General features: G+C 47.8%; 1 protein-coding gene and 1 pseudogene across 1 annotated transcript; both read left to right on the plus strand.

The window, feature by feature from the left end:
• The first annotated feature begins 556 nt into the window (after positions 1 to 556).
• Positions 557 to 4502, plus strand: LOC135519365 (putative methyltransferase DDB_G0268948). The gene is made up of 7 exons (XM_064944553.1): positions 557 to 647; positions 1121 to 1328; positions 2133 to 2293; positions 2908 to 3121; positions 3385 to 3485; positions 3792 to 3929; positions 4147 to 4502. The coding sequence occupies exons 2-7, from the start codon at positions 1218 to 1220 to the stop codon at positions 4235 to 4237; spliced, it is 816 nt and encodes a 271-aa protein (XP_064800625.1). The 5' UTR covers positions 557 to 647; positions 1121 to 1217; the 3' UTR covers positions 4238 to 4502.
• An 86-nt stretch (positions 4503 to 4588) lies between these two features.
• Positions 4589 to 19511, plus strand: LOC135519573 (uncharacterized; annotated as a pseudogene).
• Positions 19512 to 19808: the final 297 nt, after the last annotated feature.

A 19808-nucleotide genomic window follows, 5' to 3' on the forward strand; every position in this document is an offset into this window, starting at 1 on the left:
CACCCATATCTTGTTCTGGGTGCCGTTGGTTTTGCATATTAAACTGCTCCGGTTTTTACCCAGTTCTGCTCTCCTGCGCCTGTCACCCCTGCAGCCAGTCAAGCACCACTGACAGTAGCTTCATGTTTTTTGTCAGCATTTATAATTATTTTCTTTATCTTTCTGTACAAGTGTATGTAATGAAAAATAATCAAACAAAAAAATAAACATAAAAACAAAAAATAAACATAAAGGCTGCAAATAAATTCTGTGCAGTTCCTTCCTATTTCTATGGACCTATATTTTGTCTTACATTGCAGGTTTGTCATCACTATGTTCCACCATTCACTCCCTCTAGAAATTATTTAGTCATGCTTCTAGGGGGGGGGGTTAAATCACTTGCTTATCATTACGTAATTACCGTCAATTTAAATGTAAACATCTCCAATGTTATACACGCTCTGGGTCAGCAAGGGTTTTACAATAGGTTCAATATTCTGGACAGTCAAGGGTTAACACTGAAAGCCCCAGCATGCATATGGCTATTTGGACAATCTGTGCACACTTCCGGTAATACTGTGAGAGGGACATGGCAACTTTGCTTACGTGGAATTTTCAGCTGAGAGAGAAACACATATGGCTTTACAAGCTCCATTACATTTTGGAAGGTGATTTTGTTATATTTGACATTACAATTGAATATGACCTCATTGCAAACTTTCAGAACACTATTTAAACATTTCTGTACTTGTTCTTGTTTTTTGTTATTGTTCAGGAAACGGTTCTGTTCGATAACCTAATCCCTGCATCATGGGATCCAGTCTAGTTTCACAACTTTTGTCTTAAATGCACAATCTAACTGAATGCAGTACCTGCATAAGACATAAGACATACTGTAAGACACAATGACATGTTTTAAACCACTAGTCTATCTATGGACATGTCATTATTGTGGCCCTTATCGGACGTTATTGTTCCACACATCACAGACAAATCAACAAGTAATTTTATCTTAGCAGCCCAGGTGTCATAGAATCACTTTAACCTCTCCTATATGTGACTGAGTGTCTACTACCAGTAGCCTCCTCTGTCCTACTCCTTATGTACAGTATCTCTCCTCCTTCCATGTAATGATTGACAGATCCTAGTGAAGGAGCAGATCAGTCTCTGTGTCTCTGCTGAGTCACTGCAAGCTGGAAGGAGCACTTGGCTAGCGGAGCAGACGACAGCAGAGCACCATGACCTACCGGCTGTTTGAGGAGAAACACCATGCCTCCATCTACCAGAGGTACCGCTTTGTACCCCCAGAGGAGATCAGAGACATCATCCTGCATTACCTGGAAAGGAAGGTGAGACCAGAGTTTAATATACAGTACATATCAAAAGTTTGGACAAACCAACCCATTCAAGGGATTTTCTTTATTTTTAATATTTTCTACATTGTAGAATAATAGTGAAAACATCAAAACTATGAAATAACACATATGGAATCATGTAGTAACCAAAAAAGTGTTAAACAAATCAATATATGTTTTATATATCTGAGATTCTTCAAAGTAGCCACCCTTTGCCTTGATGACAGTTTTGCACATTATAGGCATTCTCTCAAACTGCTTCATGAGGTAGTCACCTGGAATGCATTTACATTAACAGGTGTGCCTAGTTAAAAGTTAATTTGTAAAATGTCTTTCCTTCTTAATGTGTTTGAGCAAATCGGTTGTGTTGTGACAAGGTAGGGGTGGTATACAGCAGATAGCTCATTTGCACTCCATATGTGGGAACTCCTTCAAGACTGTTGGAAAAGCATTCCAGGTGAAGCTGGATGAGAGAATGCCAAGAGTGAGCAAAGCTGTCATCAAGGCGAAAGGTGGCAACTTTGAAGAATATAAAATATATTTTGATGTATTTAACCATTTGTTGGTTACTATATGATACCATATGTGTTATTTCAGAGTTTTGATGTCTTCACTAATATTCTGCAATGTAGAAAATAGCAAAAATAAAGAAAAACCCTTGAATGAGTTAGTTTGTCCAAACTTTTAACTGGTACTGTATATTATCTGTATTGAACATCACATTTACACTATCACTAGCAATCACTCTCCTTTAGTGAAGGCTAGTTAAATAGTGTCTCACTGTTCCCCTCTCTTCAGAAAGTCCAGCCTCATGCCCTAGCTGTGGACCTGGGCTGTGGGACGGGGCAGAACTCACGCCTGCTGGCCCCACACTTCCAGGAAGTTGTGGGCATCGACATCAGCGAGTGCCAACTGGAGGAGGCCAGGGCAGTGGCAGGGTTCAACAACATCACCTACAGGTATTTGAATGTGTCTGTGCGTTTAACTTTACTATCCTTTTGAGGTCCAAAAGTCCTCACAAGGATAGTAAAACAAGGAAAATGTGAAAAAAGTGGGGACATTTTTCCGTTCCTCATACATTGAGAAAAATTGCTATTTTAGAGTTTGGTTAGGGTTTAGGGATTAAGAGTGTTTATTTTTGTATTTGGTGTCAAACCTTGGGTTGCACGGGCCTTTTTCACCTCTGACCAGTCTGGAGAAAGTGGGAGGACATGAGAGGCCGAGAGCTCTGAGGGGTCACCCACAACAATTCAAAAGCAGGAGGAAGACAATCATAAAACACAAGCTGGGAGTAAAAGGTTTCACCTTAAACCAAATCTCATATACAATTAGGGTTAAGGGTTAGGAGTTAGATTTAGGGTTTAGGGATAATAGGATTTTGAATGGGAGAAAATGTAAACCAACGTGTATGTTGTTTAAAAAGAAACAGTGATGACAATCTGCAGAGACGATCAATTACACTCAGCACAAAGGTCAGCGGTAGCTTCCCACTTTCAATAGGTCCCTAGTTAATATGTTAGTTTATGTAGAAATCCTCAATGTTTGGTGCTGTGTCTTAATACTTACTATACAGGAAAGGGACAGCTGAGGAGCTGCCGTTTCCGGATGCTTCTGTGGACCTACTGACTGCAGCCTCAGCGGCCCATTGGTTTGACCAGCAGCGGTTCCTCTTGGAGGCAGGCCGGGTCCTGAAGCCTTGCGGCTGCATGGCTCTGCTTGGCTTTGGTGATAACTTCAGACTCCATTACGGCACATGTGGGGACAGACTCACTAACATCTGTGATGAGGTGAAAACCAATGCTACTTAATTGGTTTAGTTTATTTTATATGTTTATTTTCACTGGGTACTAAGTACAATTGTTGTTTTCATGTACAGTATGCTTACAACATTTTTGTTTGCTGCCATATTGAGACATTTCTCTTGTGAAAAAAAGTTTAATTTCCATGGGCTCACCTGTATGATACAACAGACCCTCACAATTCTTTCTTTGATATAAGTACCACGTGTGCTGACTGTTTCCTGACTGAGATTTGACTTTGCCATCCCCAGTTCAAGAAGGTGCTGTTACCATACACCAGCACACAGGTAGCAGTGGCCAACACCAAACTACAGGAGCTTTACACTGCTATCCCCTTCCCTGACAAAGAGAGGTAACTCATACAGACTCTGTGAGAACCCAGTAGGACAGCCTGTTACACATTAAAACATTTCTCATGGTGTGACTTTGACCCTGTGTCTCTGAGTTTCTATTTGAGAATATATATATATATATATACAGAAGTAATGCACTCACACCTAGTTACTCTCAGGTGGTCAAAATCAAATGTTGTTGTCAATAAACTGCAGGAGTATTCAATATTATGACTTACTTGACTTAAACCTCTAGGCCCCCCTGGATAAATAGGGCATCCACAATGACTCCTCTCAATTCAACAGTGTATCTGTTCTTCTTTCAGGATTGAGTGTATCCCACTGAAGCAGCAGATCTCAGTGAGGAACATAGTGGGCTTCATGGAGTCCTTCTCCATGTACCAGGCCTTACAGAGGGCCGAGCCTGATGCTGCCACCGCACTGCTGCAGAGAACACTCGACAGGTAACAACCCTGATCAATCAATGGATGAATGAATGACTGAATGGATGGATGAATGGATTATGGGTGAATGAATGAACTAATGAGATTATTTAAAAAATGATTGAACAAAAAAATTAAGAAAGAAATGATTGAAAAAATACAAAACGTCATCCATGTCACTTTTATGGTCCATCCCACATGGAATTATTTTATCAAATATATTGACGTCATATTGCAGGTTTCTAAAGGAGATGGGAGTCACATCACCAGACACACTCATGGAAGTGACGCTGGAGTATTTCTGTGTCCTGGCGTCTAAACCGGAGTGAACTCTTCACAGTGTGAATGTGTTTGTGTGGAGACAGATGTGTTTTAAGCTTGTGTTTAGGCTTGTTTGAATCATGTTCAAGCTGTTACTAGAAATGTTATTCTGTTCACATAAGATGTCATTGAAGTCCCTTTGGTTTTGTCTGCTCTTTTCTATTATACATTGTAATGTAGAGCAAACTATTCACCTTAATCACATCATTACCAAAATGCTTGCCACCTTTAGTATCTTCCTTGCCTGAGATTTACAATAAAATGTCTGCAGACACAATTGTAAATGTTGAATATTATTTAACTGCAGGGCCGTATCAAGTGTCTCAGAGTAATATTAGGGGTGTGGATTTTAGGATCGGTTTTGCCTTTTAGATCACAATGAAAAATATAACATGGACGACGGGGATCTGATCCTGGTCTGAGACACTTGATACTTAGGCTGCGTTTAGACAAGCAGACCAATTCTGATACTTGTTCACTAATTTGTGTTTTGAGCAATCAGATCAGGTCTGAAAAAGATCTGATGTGAAAAGATCTGATGCGAAAACATCAGAATTGGGCTGCCTGTCTAAACATAACCACACTGCCCCAGATGTTCTTTTTTCTCTTTTTAATATGCTGTATGCATGTGTTCAACCAAATTCATAACATTATGCAAACTTAGAGAAGACCTTTAATCGGTTCTTGGACCAGTCCTTCAGACATTGACTGTTTATGATTAACTCTTTCAATGATCTAGTGGTAGTGCAGCTCAGGATAAAGCCTGTTGTTGTTGATCTATGGCTTAGTGATCAGTTAGAATAAGGTTTTTATCTGAGTAAGGAGACTGAACTCATCAGGCTTTTGTATTTTCCCACATCAATCACAACAAGGAAAGCACCTCATAGGAAAACAAGTTTATGATCCTTCCCCCATCTCCATGGGACTTCTTATTGGTTCTGACACAGCACACAGCTCTCTTTGACCCCATGAGCCCAGCCTCATTCGCAAACACACATTCCCATGAAGCCGCTGCTCTGCCCCTTCCTCTCTATCTGGGGCCTGTCTCATATGAGCCTGGCCAAGAAACTAGTGGTTTCCCTGGAACTGGCTCTATGAAGAAAGGGAATATCCTACGACGAGTGAGGTAGTGTGTGTGTGATCACATTCCTTAATGTAGCTTCCACAACCTAGTGAGAAAGAAAGCTTGCATGAGTTTTAGTAAAATCCGTAAGAGAAACAGGTCTCTTTCTAGGCTGAAGAATACCGTTGTTTTCCTGTGTTGTTTTCTCCTGTAGTATAGCTCAGTGGCATGGCATGGCCCATCATCTGTTTGAATGTAAGGAGCATGCTGCCTCATACCTCCTGCCTCCTACTGGAGTCTCAGCTCATTGAAGAGGCCTTGTCCTTCCTGAAGAGAAGGAAGTCGTGACATATACCTGTTACACCAGGATACAGACCGTTTGTTTTTCTTAAATCAAATATCATGGAATATGCATGCTCAGATGATATGGTTACAGTCTTCTGTGGACATAAAATATAAACGCATCAAGTAAAGTGTTGGTCCCATGTTTCATGAACTGAAATAAAAGATCCCAGAAATCTTTGATACCCACAAAACGCCTATTTCTCTCAAGTCTTGTGCACAAATTAGTTTACATCCCTGTTAGTGAGCATTTCTCCTTTTCCAAAATAATCCATCCACCTGACTGGTGTGGCATAACAAGAAGCGGATTAAAGAGCATGGTCAGTACACAGGTGCACCTTGTGCTGGGGAAAATATAAATACTCTCTAAAATGTGCCGTTTTGTCACACAACACAATGCCACAGATGTCTCAAGTTTTGAGGGAGTGTGCAATTAGCATGCTGACTGCAGTGCTCTCCACCAGAGCTTTTGCCAGAGAATTTAATGTTAATTTCTAAACCATAAGCTGCCTCCAATGTCGTTTTAGAGAATTTGGCAGTACGTCCAACCGGCCTCAAAATCGCAGACCATGTGTAACCACGCCAGCACAGGACCTCCACATCTGGCTTCTTCACCTGCAGCCAACCGGAAAGCTGATGAAACTGAGGAGTATTTCCGACTGGAATAAAGCTATTTGTGGGGAAAAACAAATTCTATTTGGCTGGGTCTGGATCCCAAGTGGGTGGGCCTCTGCCCTCCCAAGACCACCCATGACTGCGCCCCTGCTCAGTCATGTGAAATCCATAGATTTGGGATGAGAAATCTATAGATTAGGGCCAAATTGATTTATTTAAATTGACTGATTTCCTTATATGAACTGTAACTTAGTAAAATTGTTGCATGTTGCATTCATATTTTTGTTCAGAATAGTTACAAAGGCAAATACTATTGCAATACATTACATAATTATATCAATGCCTGTTTCGTTCCAGCTTTTTAATGTTTTTGGAGCAGAAAAAGATTGTAAATATACTTTGTCCTGCCTTAAAATGTGCATATGTACTAATAATGTCTCATACCTGTGTGTGATGGGGATGTGTCCTGTTTGACAGAGGGGCATGCAGCCCTTTGACCTGGCAGTAGATGTAGGCTGTGGTTCAGGGCACTGTGCTCCTTGCCTCCTCACTTCTCCTCGGTGTTGGGGACCGACATGAGCCCTGCCCAGCAGGAGGTGGCCCTGGAGCATGTAACCGCCCATAACATCTCCTACAGGTCAGAGTTACCGCCCCTAACATCTCTTACAGGTCAGAGTCACCGCCCCTAACATCTCCTACAGGTCAGAGTCACTGCCCCTAACATTTCATTCAGGTCAAAGTCACCGCCCATAATATCTCCTACACGTCAGAGTCTCAGCCCCTAACATCTCCTACAGGTCAGAGTCACCGCCCCGAACATCTCCTACAGGTCAGAGTCACCGCCCCGAACATCTCCTACAGGTCAGAGTCACCGCCCCGAACATCTCCTACAGGTCAGAGTCACCGCCCCTAACATCTCCTACAGGTCAGGGTCACCGCCCCTAACATCTCCTAAAGGTCAGAGTCAACCTCCCTAACATATCAGAGTCACCGCCCCTAACATCTCCTACAGGTCAGAGTCACCGCCCCTAACTCTAACATCTCCTACAGGTCAGAGTCACCACCCCTCACATCTCTTACTGGTTAGAGTCTCCGCCCCTAACATCTCTTACAGGTCAGAGTCACCGCCCCTATCATCTCCTACAGGTCAGAGTCACCGCCCCTAACATCTCTTACAGGTCAGAATCAACCCCCCCCCAACATCTCCTACAGGTCAGAGTCACCGCCCCTAACATCTCTTACAGGTCAGAGTCACCGCCCCTAACATCTCTTACAGGTCAGTCACTGCCCCTAACATCTCCTACAGGTCAGAGTCACCGCCCCTAACATCTCTTACAGGTCAGAGTCTCTGCCCCTAACATCTCCTACAGGTCAGAGTCTCCGCCCCTAACATCTCCTACAGGTCAGAGTCACCGCCCCTAACATATCTTACATGTCAGAGTCACCGCCCCTAACATCTCCTACAGGTCAGAGTCACCGCCCCTAACATCTCCTACAGGTCAGAGTCACCGCCCCTAACATATCTTACAGGTCAGAATCACCCCCCTAACATCTCCTACAGGTCAGAGTCACCACCCCTAACATCTCTTACAGGTCAGAGTCACCGCCCCTAACATCTCTTACAGGTCAGTCACCGCCCCTAACATCTCCTACAGGTCAGAGTCACCGCCCCTAACATCTCCTACAGGTCAGAGTCACCGCCCCTAACATCTCCTACAGGTCAGAGTCACCGCTCCTAACATCTCCTACAGGTCAGAGTCTCCGCCCCTAACATCTCCTACAGGTCAGAGTCACCGCCCCTAACATATCTTACATGTCAGAGTCACCGCCCCTAACATCTCCTACAGGTCAGATTCACCGCCCCTAACATCTCTTACAGGTCAGAGTCACCGCCCCTAACATCTCCTACAGGTCAGAGTCACCGCCCCTAACATCTCCTACAGGTTATATTCACCGCCCCTAACATCTCTTACAGGTCAGAGTCACCGCCCCTAACATCTCTTACAGGTCAGAGTCACCGCCCCTAACATCTCTTACAGGTCAGAGTCACCGCCCCTAACATCTCTTACTGGTCAGAGTCACCGCCCCTAACATATTTTACTGGTTAGAGTCACCGCCCCTAACATCTCTTACTGGTCAGAGTCACCACACCTAACATCTCTTACTGGTCAGAGTCACCGCCCCTAACATCTCTTACTGGTCAGAGTCACCACACCTAACATCTCCAACAGGTCAGAGTCACCGCCCCTAACATCTCTTACTGGTCAGAGTCACCGCCCCCAACATCTTTTACTGGTCAGAGTCACCGCCCCTATCATATTTTACTGGTCAGAGTCGCCTCCCCTAACATCTCTTACTGGTCAGAGTCACCGCCCCTAACATCTCTTACTGGTCAGAGTCACCTCCCCTAACATCTCTTACTGGTCAGAGTCACCGCCCCTAACATCTCTTACTGGTCAGAGTCACCTCCCCTAACATCTCTTACTGGTCAGAGTCACCTCCCCTAACATCTCCAACAGGTCAGAGTCACCCATTCTTTACAGGTCCCTAACATCTCTTACAGGTCAGAGTCACCGCCCCTAACATCTCTTACAGGTCAGTCACCGCCCCTAACATCTCCTACAGGTCAGAGTCACCGCCCCTAACATCTCCTACAGGTCAGAGTCACCGCCCCTAACATCTCCTACAGGTCAGAGTCACCGCCCCTAACATCTCCTACAGGTCAGAGTCACCGCCCCTAACATCTCCTACAGGTCAGAGTCACCGCCCCTAACATATCTTAAATGTCAGAGTCACCGCCCCTAACATCTCCTACAGGTCAGATTCACCGCCCCTAACATCTCTTACAGGTCAGAGTCACCGCCCCTAACATTCCCTACAGGTCAGAGTCACCGCCCCTAACATCTCCTACAGGTAACATATTCACCGCCCCTAACATCTCCTACAGGTCAGAGTCAACCTCCCTAACATTTCCGACAGGTCAGAGTCACCGCCCCTAACATCTCCTACAGGTCAGATTCACCGCCCCTAACATCTCTTACAGGTCAGAGTCACCGCCCCTAACATCTCCTACAGGTCAGAGTCACCACCCCTAACATCTCCTACAGGTTATAGTCACCGCCCCTAACATCTCCTACAGGTCAGAGTCAACCTCCCTAACATTTCCGACAGGTCAGAGTCACCACCCCTAACATCTCTTACAGGTCAGAGTCACCACCCCTAACATCTCTTACTGGTCAGAGTCACCGCCCCTAACATATTTTACTGGTTAGAGTCACCGCCCCTAACATCTCTTACTGGTCAGAGTCACCACACCTAACATCTCTTACTGGTCAGAGTCACCTCCCCTAACATCTCTTACTGGTCAGAGTCACCGCCCCTAACATCTCTTACTGGTCAGAGTCACCGCCCCTAACATCTCCTACAGGTCAGAGTCACTGCCCCTAACATTTCATTACAGGTCAGAGTCACCGCCCCCATAATATCTCCTACTGGTCAGAGTCACAGCCCCTAACATCTCTTACAGGTCAGAGTCACCGCCAGAGTCTCCGCCCCTAACATCTCCTACAGGTCCTAACATCTCCTACAGGTCAGAGTCACCGCCCGAACATCTCCTACAGGTCAGAGTCAACGCCCCGAACATCTCCTACAGGTCAGAGTCACCGCCCCTAACATCTCCTACAGGTCAGAGTCACTGCCCCTAACATCTCCTAAAGGTCAGAGTCAACCTCCCTAACATATCAGAGTCACCGCCCCTAACATCTCCTACAGGTCAGAGTCACCGCCCCTAACTCTAACATCTCCTACAGGTCAGAGTCACCACCCCTCACATCTCTTACTGGTTAGAGTCTCCGCCCCTAACATCTCTTACAGGTCAGAGTCACCGCCCCTAACATCTCCTACAGGTCAGAGTCACCTGCCCCTAACATCTCTTACAGGTCAGAGTCACCCCCCCTAACATCTCCTACAGGTCAGAGTCACCGCCCCTAACATCTCTTACAGGTCAGAGTCACCGCCCCTAACATCTCTTACAGGTCAGTCACCGCCCCTAACATCTCCTACAAGTCAGAGTCACCGCCCCTAACATCTCCTACAGGTCAGAGTCTCCGCCCCTAACATCTCCTACAGGTCAGAGTCACCGCCCCTAACATCTCCTACAGGTCAGAGTCACCGCCCCTAACATATCTTACATGTCAGAGTCACCGCCCCTAACATCTCCTACAGGTCAGAGTCACCGCCCCTAACATCTCCTACAGGTCAGAGTCACCGCCCCTAACATCTCTTACAGGTCAGAGTCACCGCCCCTAACATCTCCTACAGGTCAGAGTCACCGCCCCTAACATCTCCTACAGGTCAGAGTCAACCTCCCTAACATTTCCTACAGGTCAGAGTCACCGCCCCTAACATCTCCTACAGGTCAGAGTCACCGCCCCTAACATATCTTACAGGTCAGTCACCCCCCCCCCCTAACATCTCCTACAGGTCAGAGTCACCACCCCTAACATCTCTTACAGGTCAGAGTCACCGCCCCTAACATCTCTTACAGGTCAGTCACCGCCCCTAACATCTCCTACAGGTCAGAGTCACCGCCCCTAACATCTCCTACAGGTCAGAGTCACCGCCCCTAACATCTCCTACAGGTCAGAGTCACCGCCCCTAACATCTCCTACAGGTCAGAGTCTCCGCCCCTAACATCTCCTACAGGTCAGAGTCACCGCCCCTAACATATCTTACATGTCAGAGTCACCGCCCTAACATCTCCTACAGGTCAGATTCACCGCCCCTAACATCTCTTACAGGTCAGAGTCACCGCCCCTAACATCTCCTACAGGTCAGAGTCACCGCCCCTAACATCTCCTACAGGTTATATTCACCGCCCCTAACATCTCCTACAGGTCAGAGTCAACCTCCCTAACATTTCCGACAGGTCAGAGTCACCGCCCCTAACATCTCTTACAGGTCAGAGTCACCGCCCCTAACATCTCTTACTGGTCAGAGTCACCGCCCCTAACATATTTTACTGGTTAGAGTCACCGCCCCTAACATCTCTTACTGGTCAGAGTCACCACACCTAACATCTCTTACTGGTCATAGTCACCGCCCCTAACATCTCCTACAGGTCAGAGTCACCGCCCCTAACATCTCTTACTGGTCAGAGTCACCACACCTAACATCTCCAACAGGTCAGAGTCACCGCCCCTAACATCTCTTACTGGTCAGAGTCACCGCCCCCAACATCTTTTACTGGTCAGAGTCACCGCCCCTATCATATTTTACTGGTCAGAGTCGCCTCCCCTAACATCTCTTACTGGTCAGAGTCACCGCCCCTAACATCTCTTACTGGTCAGAGTCACCTCCCCTAACATCTCTTACTGGTCAGAGTCACCGCCCCTAACATCTCTTACTGGTCAGAGTCACCTCCCCTAACATCTCTTACAGGTCAGAGTCACCGCCCCTAACATCTCTTACAGGTCAGAGTCACCGCCCCTAACCATCTCCTACAGGTCAGAGTCACCGCCCCTAACATCTCCTACAGGTCAGAGTCACCGCCCCTAACATCTCCTACAGGTCAGAGTCACCCGCCCCTAACATCTCCTACAGGTCAGAGTCTCCGCCCCTAACATCTCCTACAGGTCAGAGTCACCGCCCCTAACATATCTTAAATGTCAGAGTCACCGCCCCTAACATCTCCTACAGGTCAGATTCACCGCCCCTAACATCTCTTACAGGTCAGAGTCACCGCCCCTAACATCTCCTACAGGTCAGAGTCACCGCCCCTAACATCTCCTACAGGTCAGAGTCACCGCCCCTAACATCTCCTACAGGTCAGAGTCAACCTCCCTAACATTTCCGACAGGTCAGAGTCACCGCCCCTAACATCTCTTACAGGTCAGAGTCACCGCCCCTAACATCTCTTACTGGTCAGAGTCACCGCCCCTAACATATTTTACTGGTTAGAGTCACCGCCCCTAACATCTCTTACTGGTCAGAGTCACCACACCTAACATCTCTTACTGGTCATAGTCACCGCCCCTAACATCTCCTACAGGTCAGAGTCACCGCCCCTAACATCTCTTACTGGTCAGAGTCACCGCCCCTAACATCTCCAACAGGTCAGAGTCACCGCCCCTAACATCTCTTACTGGTCAGAGTCACCGCCCCCTAACATCTTTTACTGGTCAGAGTCACCGCCCCTATCATATTTTACTGGTCAGAGTCGCCTCCCCTAACATCTCTTACTGGTCAGAGTCACCGCCCCTAACATCTCTTACTGGTCAGAGTCACCTCCCCTAACATCTCTTACTGGTCAGAGTCACCGCCCCTAACATCTCTTACTGGTCAGAGTCACCTCCCCTAACATCTCTTACTGGTCAGAGTCACCGCCCCTAACATCTCCAACAGGTCAGAGTCACCGCCCCTAACATCTCTTACAGGTCAGAGTCACCGCCCCTAACCATCTCCTACAGGTCAGAGTCTCCGCCCCTAACATCTCCTACAGGTCAGAGTCACCGCCCCTAACATATCTTACATGTCAGAGTCACCGCCCTTAACATCTCCTACAGGTCAGATTCACCGCCCCTAACATCTCTTACAGGTCAGAGTCACCGCCCCTAACATCTCCTACAGGTCAGAGTCACCACCCCTAACATCTCCTACAGGTTATATTCACCGCCCCTAACATCTCCTACAGGTCAGAGTCAACCTCCCTAACATTTCCGACAGGTCAGAGTCACCGCCCCTAACATCTCTTACAGGTCAGAGTCACCACCCCTAACATCTCTTACTGGTCAGAGTCACCGCCCCTAACATATTTTACTGGTTAGAGTCACCGCCCCTAACATCTCTTACTGGTCAGAGTCACCACACCTAACATCTCTTACTGGTCAGAGTCACCTCCCCTAACATCTCTTACTGGTCAGAGTCACCGCCCCTAACATCTCTTACTGGTCAGAGTCACCGCCCCTAACATCTCCAACAGGTCAGAGTCACCGCCCCTAACATCTCTTACTGGTCAGAGTCACCGCCCCCAACATCTTTTACTGGTCAGAGTCACCGCCCCTATCATATTTTACTGGTCAGAGTCGCCTCCCCTAACATCTCTTACTGGTCAGAGTCGCCTCCCCTAACATCTCTTACTGGTCAGAGTCACCGCCCCTAACATCCCTTACTGGTCAGAGTCACCGCCCCTAACATCTCCTACAGGTCAGAGTCACCGCCCCTAACATCTCTTACTGGTCAGAGTCACCGCCCCCAACATCTTTTACTGGTCAGAGTCACCGCCCCTATCATATTTTACTGGTCAGAGTCGCCTCCCCTAACATCTCTTACTGGTCAGAGTCACCGCCCCTAACATCTCCAACAGGTCAGAGTCACCACCCCTAACATCTCTTACAGGTCAGAGTCACCGCCCCTAACATCTCCAACAGGTCAGAGTCACCACCCCTAACATCTCCTACAGGTCAGAGTCAACCTCCCTAACATCTCTTACAGGTCAGAGTCACCGCCCCTAACATCTCCTACAGGTCAGAGTCACTGCCCCTAACATCTCTTACAGGTCAGAGTCACCGCCCCTAACATCTCTTACAGGTCAGTCACCGCCCCTAACATCTCTTACAGGTCAGAGTCACCGCCCCTAACATCTCTTACAGGTCAGAGTCACCGCCCCTAACATCTCCTACAGGTCAGAGTCACCGCTCCTAACATCTCCTACAGGTCAGAGTCTCCGCCCCTAACATCTCCTACAGGTCAGAGTCACCGCCCCTAACATCTCCTACAGGTCAGATTCACCGCCCCTAACATCTCTTACAGGTCAGAGTCACCGCCCCTAACATCTCCTACAGGTCAGAGTCACCACCACTAACATCTCCTACAGGTTATATTCACCGCCCCTAACATCTCCTACAGGTCAGAGTCAACCTCCCTAACATTTCCGACAGGTCAGAGTCACCGCCCCTAACATCTCTTACAGGTCAGAGTCACCGCCCCTAACATCTCTTACTGGTCAGAGTCACCGCCCCTAACATATTTTACTGGTTAGAGTCACCGCCCCTAACATCTCTTACTGGTCAGAGTCACCACACCTAACATCTCTTACTGGTCAGAGTCACCGCCCCTAACATCTCCTACAGGTCAGAGTCACCGCCCCTAACATCTCTTACTGGTTAGTCACAGCCCCTAACATCTCTTACTGGTCAGAGTCACCGCCCCTAACATCTCTTACTGGTCAGAGTCACCGCCCCTAACATCTCTTACTGGTCAGAGTCACCGCCCCTAACATCTCTTACTGGTCAGAGTCACCGCCCCTAACATCTCTTACTGGTCAGAGTCACCACCCCTAACATCTCCTACAGGTCAGAGTCACCGCCCCTAACATCTCCTACAGGTCAGAGTCACCGCCCCTAACATCTCCTACAGGTCAGAGTCACCGCCCCTAACATATCTTACATGTCAGAGTCACCGCCCCTAACATCTCCTACAGGTCAGATTCACCGCCCCTAACATCTCTTACAGGTCAGAGTCACCGCCCCTAACATCTCCTACAGGTCAGAGTCACCACCCCTAACATCTCCTACAGGTTATATTCACCGCCCCTAACATCTCCTACAGGTCAGAGTCAACCTCCCTAACATTTCCGACAGGTCAGAGTCACCGCCCCTAACATCTCTTACAGGTCAGAGTCACCGCCCCTAACATCTCTTACTGGTCAGAGTCACCGCCCCTAACATATTTTACTGGTTAGAGTCACCGCCCCTAACATCTCTTACTGGTCAGAGTCACCACACCTAACATCTCTTACTGGTCAGAGTCACCGCCCCTAACATCTCCTACAGGTCAGAGTCACCGCCCCTAACATCTCTTACTGGTCAGAGTCACCGCCCCTAACATCTCTTACTGGTCAGAGTCACCGCCCCTAACATCTCTTACTGGTCAGAGTCACCTCCCCTAACATCTCTTACTGGTCAGAGTCACCGCCCCTAACATCTCTTACTGGTCAGAGTCACCTCCCCTAACATCTCTTACTGGTCAGAGTCACCTCCCCTAACATCTCCAACAGGTCAGAGTCACCGCCCCTAACATCTCTTACAGGTCAGAGTCACCGCCCCTAACATCTCTTACAGGTCAGTCACCGCCCCTAACATCTCCTACAGGTCAGAGTCACCGCCCCTAACATCTCCTACAGGTCAGAGTCACCGCCCCTAACATCTCCTACAGGTCAGAGTCACCGCTCCTAACATCTCCTACAGGTCAGAGTCTCCGCCCCTAACATCTCCTACAGGTCAGAGTCACCGCCCCTAACATATCTTAAATGTCAGAGTCACCGCCCCTAACATCTCCTACAGGTCAGATTCACCGCCCCTAACATCTCTTACAGGTCAGAGTCACCGCCCCTAACATCTCCTACAGGTCAGAGTCACCGCCCCTAACATCTCCTACAGGTTATATTCACCGCCCCTAACATCTCCTACAGGTCAGAGTCAACCTCCCTAACATTTCCGACAGGTCAGAGTCACCGCCCCTAACATCTCCTACAGGTCAGATTCACCGCCCCTAACATCTCTTACTGGTCAGAGTCACCGCCCTAACATATTTTACTGGTTAGAGTCACCGCCCCTAACATCTCTTACTGGTCAGAGTCACCGCCCCTAACATCTCCTACAGGTCAGAGTCACCGCCCCTAACATCTCTTACTGGTTAGAGTCACAGCCCCTAACATCTCTTACTGGTCAGAGTCACCACACCTAACATCTCCAACAGGTCAGAGTCACCGCCCCTAACATCTCTTACTGGTCAGAGTCACCGCCCCCAACATCTTTTACTGGTCAGAGTCACCGCCCCTATCATATTTTACTGGTCAGAGTTGCCTCCCCTAACATCTCTTACTGGTCAGAGTCACCTCCCCTAACATCTCTTACTGGTCAGAGTCACCTCCCCTAACATCTCTTACTGGTCAGAGTCACCGCCCCTAACATCTCTTACTGGTCAGAGTCACCTCCCCTAACATCTCTTACTGGTCAGAGTCACCTCCCCTAACATCTCCAACAGGTCAGAGTCACCGCCCCTAACATCTCTTACAGGTCAGAGTCACCGCCCCTAACCATCTCCTACAGGTCAGAGTCTCCACCCCTAACATCTCCTACAGGTCAGAGTCACCGCCCCTAACATATCTTACATGTCAGAGTCACCGCCCCTAACATCTCCTACAGGTCAGATTCACCGCCCCTAACATCTCTTACAGGTCAGAGTCACCGCCCCTAACATCTCCTACAGGTCAGAGTCACCACCCCTAACATCTCCTACAGGTTATATTCACCGCCCCTAACATCTCCTACAGGTCAGAGTCAACCTCCCTAACATTTCCGACAGGTCAGAGTCACCGCCCCTAACATCTCTTACAGGTCAGAGTCACCACCCCTAACATCTCTTACTGGTCAGAGTCACCGCCCCTAACATATTTTACTGGTTAGAGTCACCGCCCATAACATCTCTTACTGGTCAGAGTCACCTCCCCTAACATCTCTTACTGGTCAGAGTCACCGCCCCTAACATCTCTTACTGGTCAGAGTCACCGCCCCTAACATCTCTTACTGGTCAGAGTCACCGCCCCTGACATCTCCAACAGGTCAGAGTCACCGCCCCTAACATCTCTTACTGGTCAGAGTCACCACCCCTAACATCTTTTACTGGTCAGAGTCACCGCCCCTATCATCTTTTACTGGTCAGAGTCGCCTCCCTAACATCTCTTACTGGTCAGAGTCACCTCCCCTAACATCTCTTACTGGTCAGAGTCACCGCCCCTAACATCCCTTACTGGTCAGAGTCACCGCCCCTAACATCTCCTACAGGTCAGAGTCACCGCCCCTAACATCTCTTACTGGTCAGAGTCACCACCCCCAACATCTTTACTGGTCAGAGTCACCGCCCCTAACATCTTTACTGGTCAGAGTCGCCTCCCCTAACATCTCTTACTGGTCAGAGTCACCACCCCTAACATCTCCTACAGGTCAGAGTCACCGCCCTAACATCTCTTACAGGTCAGAGTCACCGCCCCTAACATCTCCTACAGGTCAGAGTCACTGCCCCTAACATCTCTTACAGGTCAGAGTCACCGCCCCTAACATCTCTTACAGGTCAGTCACCGCCCCTAACATCTCTTACAGGTCAGAGTCACCGCCCCTAACATCTCTTACAGGTCAGAGTCACCGCCCCTAACATCTCCTACAGGTCAGAGTCACCGCTCCTAACATCTCCTACAGGTCAGAGTCTCCGCCCCTAACATCTCCTACAGGTCAGAGTCACCGCCCCTAACATCTCCTACAGGTCAGATTCACCGCCCCTAACATCTCTTACAGGTCAGAGTCACCGCCCCTAACATCTCCTACAGGTCAGAGTCACCACCACTAACATCTCCTACAGGTTATATTCACCGCCCCTAACATCTCCTACAGGTCAGAGTCAACCTCCCTAACATTTCCGACAGGTCAGAGTCACCGCCCCTAACATCTCTTACAGGTCAGAGTCACCGCCCCTAACATCTCTTACTGGTCAGAGTCACCGCCCCTAACATATTTTACTGGTTAGAGTCACCGCCCCTAACATCTCTTACTGGTCAGAGTCACCACACCTAACATCTCTTACTGGTCAGAGTCACCGCCCCTAACATCTCCTACAGGTCAGAGTCACCGCCCCTAACATCTCTTACTGGTTAGTCACAGCCCCTAACATCTCTTACTGGTCAGAGTCACCGCCCCTAACATCTCTTACTGGTCAGAGTCACCGCCCCTAACATCTCTTACTGGTCAGAGTCACCGCCCCTAACATCCCTTACTGGTCAGAGTCACCACCCCTAACATCTCCAACAGGTCAGAGTCACCGCCCCTAACATCTCTTACTGGTCAGAGTCACCGCCCCCAACATCTCTTACTGGTCAGAGTCACCGCCCCTATCATATTTTACTGGTCAGAGTCACCTCCCCTAACATCTCTTACTGTTCAGAGTCACCGCCCCTAACATCTCCAACAGGTCAGAGTCACCACCCCTAACATCTCCTACAGGTCAGAGTCAACCTCCCTAACATCTCTTACAGGTCAGAGTCACCGCCCCTAACATCTCTTACAGGTCAGAGTCACCGCCCCTAACATCTCTTACAGGTCAGAGTCACCGCCCCTAACATCTCTTACTGGTCAGAGTCACTGCCCCCAACATCTCTTACTGGTCAGAGCCACCGCCCCTAACATCTCCTACAGGTCAGAGCCAACCCCAGAGGGGAGAGGAGAAAGGTGGACTGGACTGTCATGTTTTTTTTTGAGTAACACTAACGTGGACTCAAACTATCTTTACATTACAGTCATAGAATACAAGAGAGCAGAAACAGATCTGAGACTAGCAAATATCTTTACAGATCTGAGACTAGTCTAGCAAATAACTTCAGTATAGCCTGTATTATGTAGCCCTGATTTTTAGGTCTCTGGGTTCTTTATAAACAGCATCCGGCTGCTGATCATTGTGTCTCTCGTCTCTGTCAGACAGTGTCCGGCTGAAGAGCTGCCCTTCGCAGCTCAGTGGACCTGGCGACGGCCATGACTGCCTGACCGGCCGCAGTTCCTCCATGGAAGCCCATAGGATCCTGCATCCTAAAGGCCGTCTCTATCCGCTCAACTGTACCATGGACATGGATATCCATTATGGCGACTGCTACCACACACTCAACAGTCCTCAGGGAGGTCTGGACAACTCTAGAGAATTCAATAAAAGTATATTATCCATAAACAGTGGAAATGTACCATTCTAAACACTGTAGAAAACAAAACGCAATGCACATTTTTGATAGATTGACAATGTACATACTCTCAATGCATACAGTAGATTTGTTGTGTGTTTTTTCAACAGCATTTGTCTTTTTTATCTCATCAGTTTTATGCTGCCCTCCTGCCCTATCGTAACCTCTGCCTGGGCCCCAACTCTTGTGGCTCTCTACAAACAGTCCTACAACTCCATCCCCTACACAGAGAAAGAGTGGTGAGGCCTGAGTACCATTGCATCCACTGTTATATCTGCCATTGTTGCTACTGTATTCCCATGTACAATAATTGTTGAATTGATTCACAATTCAATGCTAGCCTCGATTTCCAGGGTTCCTCAGGTAGCCGAGTGATTAACAACAATTGGAAGGATTGCATTGCGAGACTAACTCATTGCTCATTTTGTGTTGAACAGTTGTGTCTAGGCAGGAGTGTGTTTGGATGAACAGCCAGGTCTCATAGACTAGACATAACATAGTAAGCCTACCCTTCCCCTAACCCTAACCCTAACCCTTTCAGCTAACCCTAACCCTAGCCTAGCTAACGTTAGCCAGCTAGCTAATGTTAGCAACTTAGCAGCCTAGCTAGAATTCGTAACATATCATACATTTTGCAAATTTGTAACTATTGTACGGTTTGTAAATTCACAACATATAATAAGAAGTGTAATTTGTAACATATCATACGAAATGGGTGATTGACATCCACAAATTAATACATACCATATGAAACGGAACATATCTTACTAAATGGAGCTTC

Source organism: Oncorhynchus masou, chromosome 29, assembly GCF_036934945.1.
Source record: "Oncorhynchus masou masou isolate Uvic2021 chromosome 29, UVic_Omas_1.1, whole genome shotgun sequence".
NCBI lineage: Eukaryota > Metazoa > Chordata > Actinopteri > Salmoniformes > Salmonidae > Oncorhynchus > Oncorhynchus masou.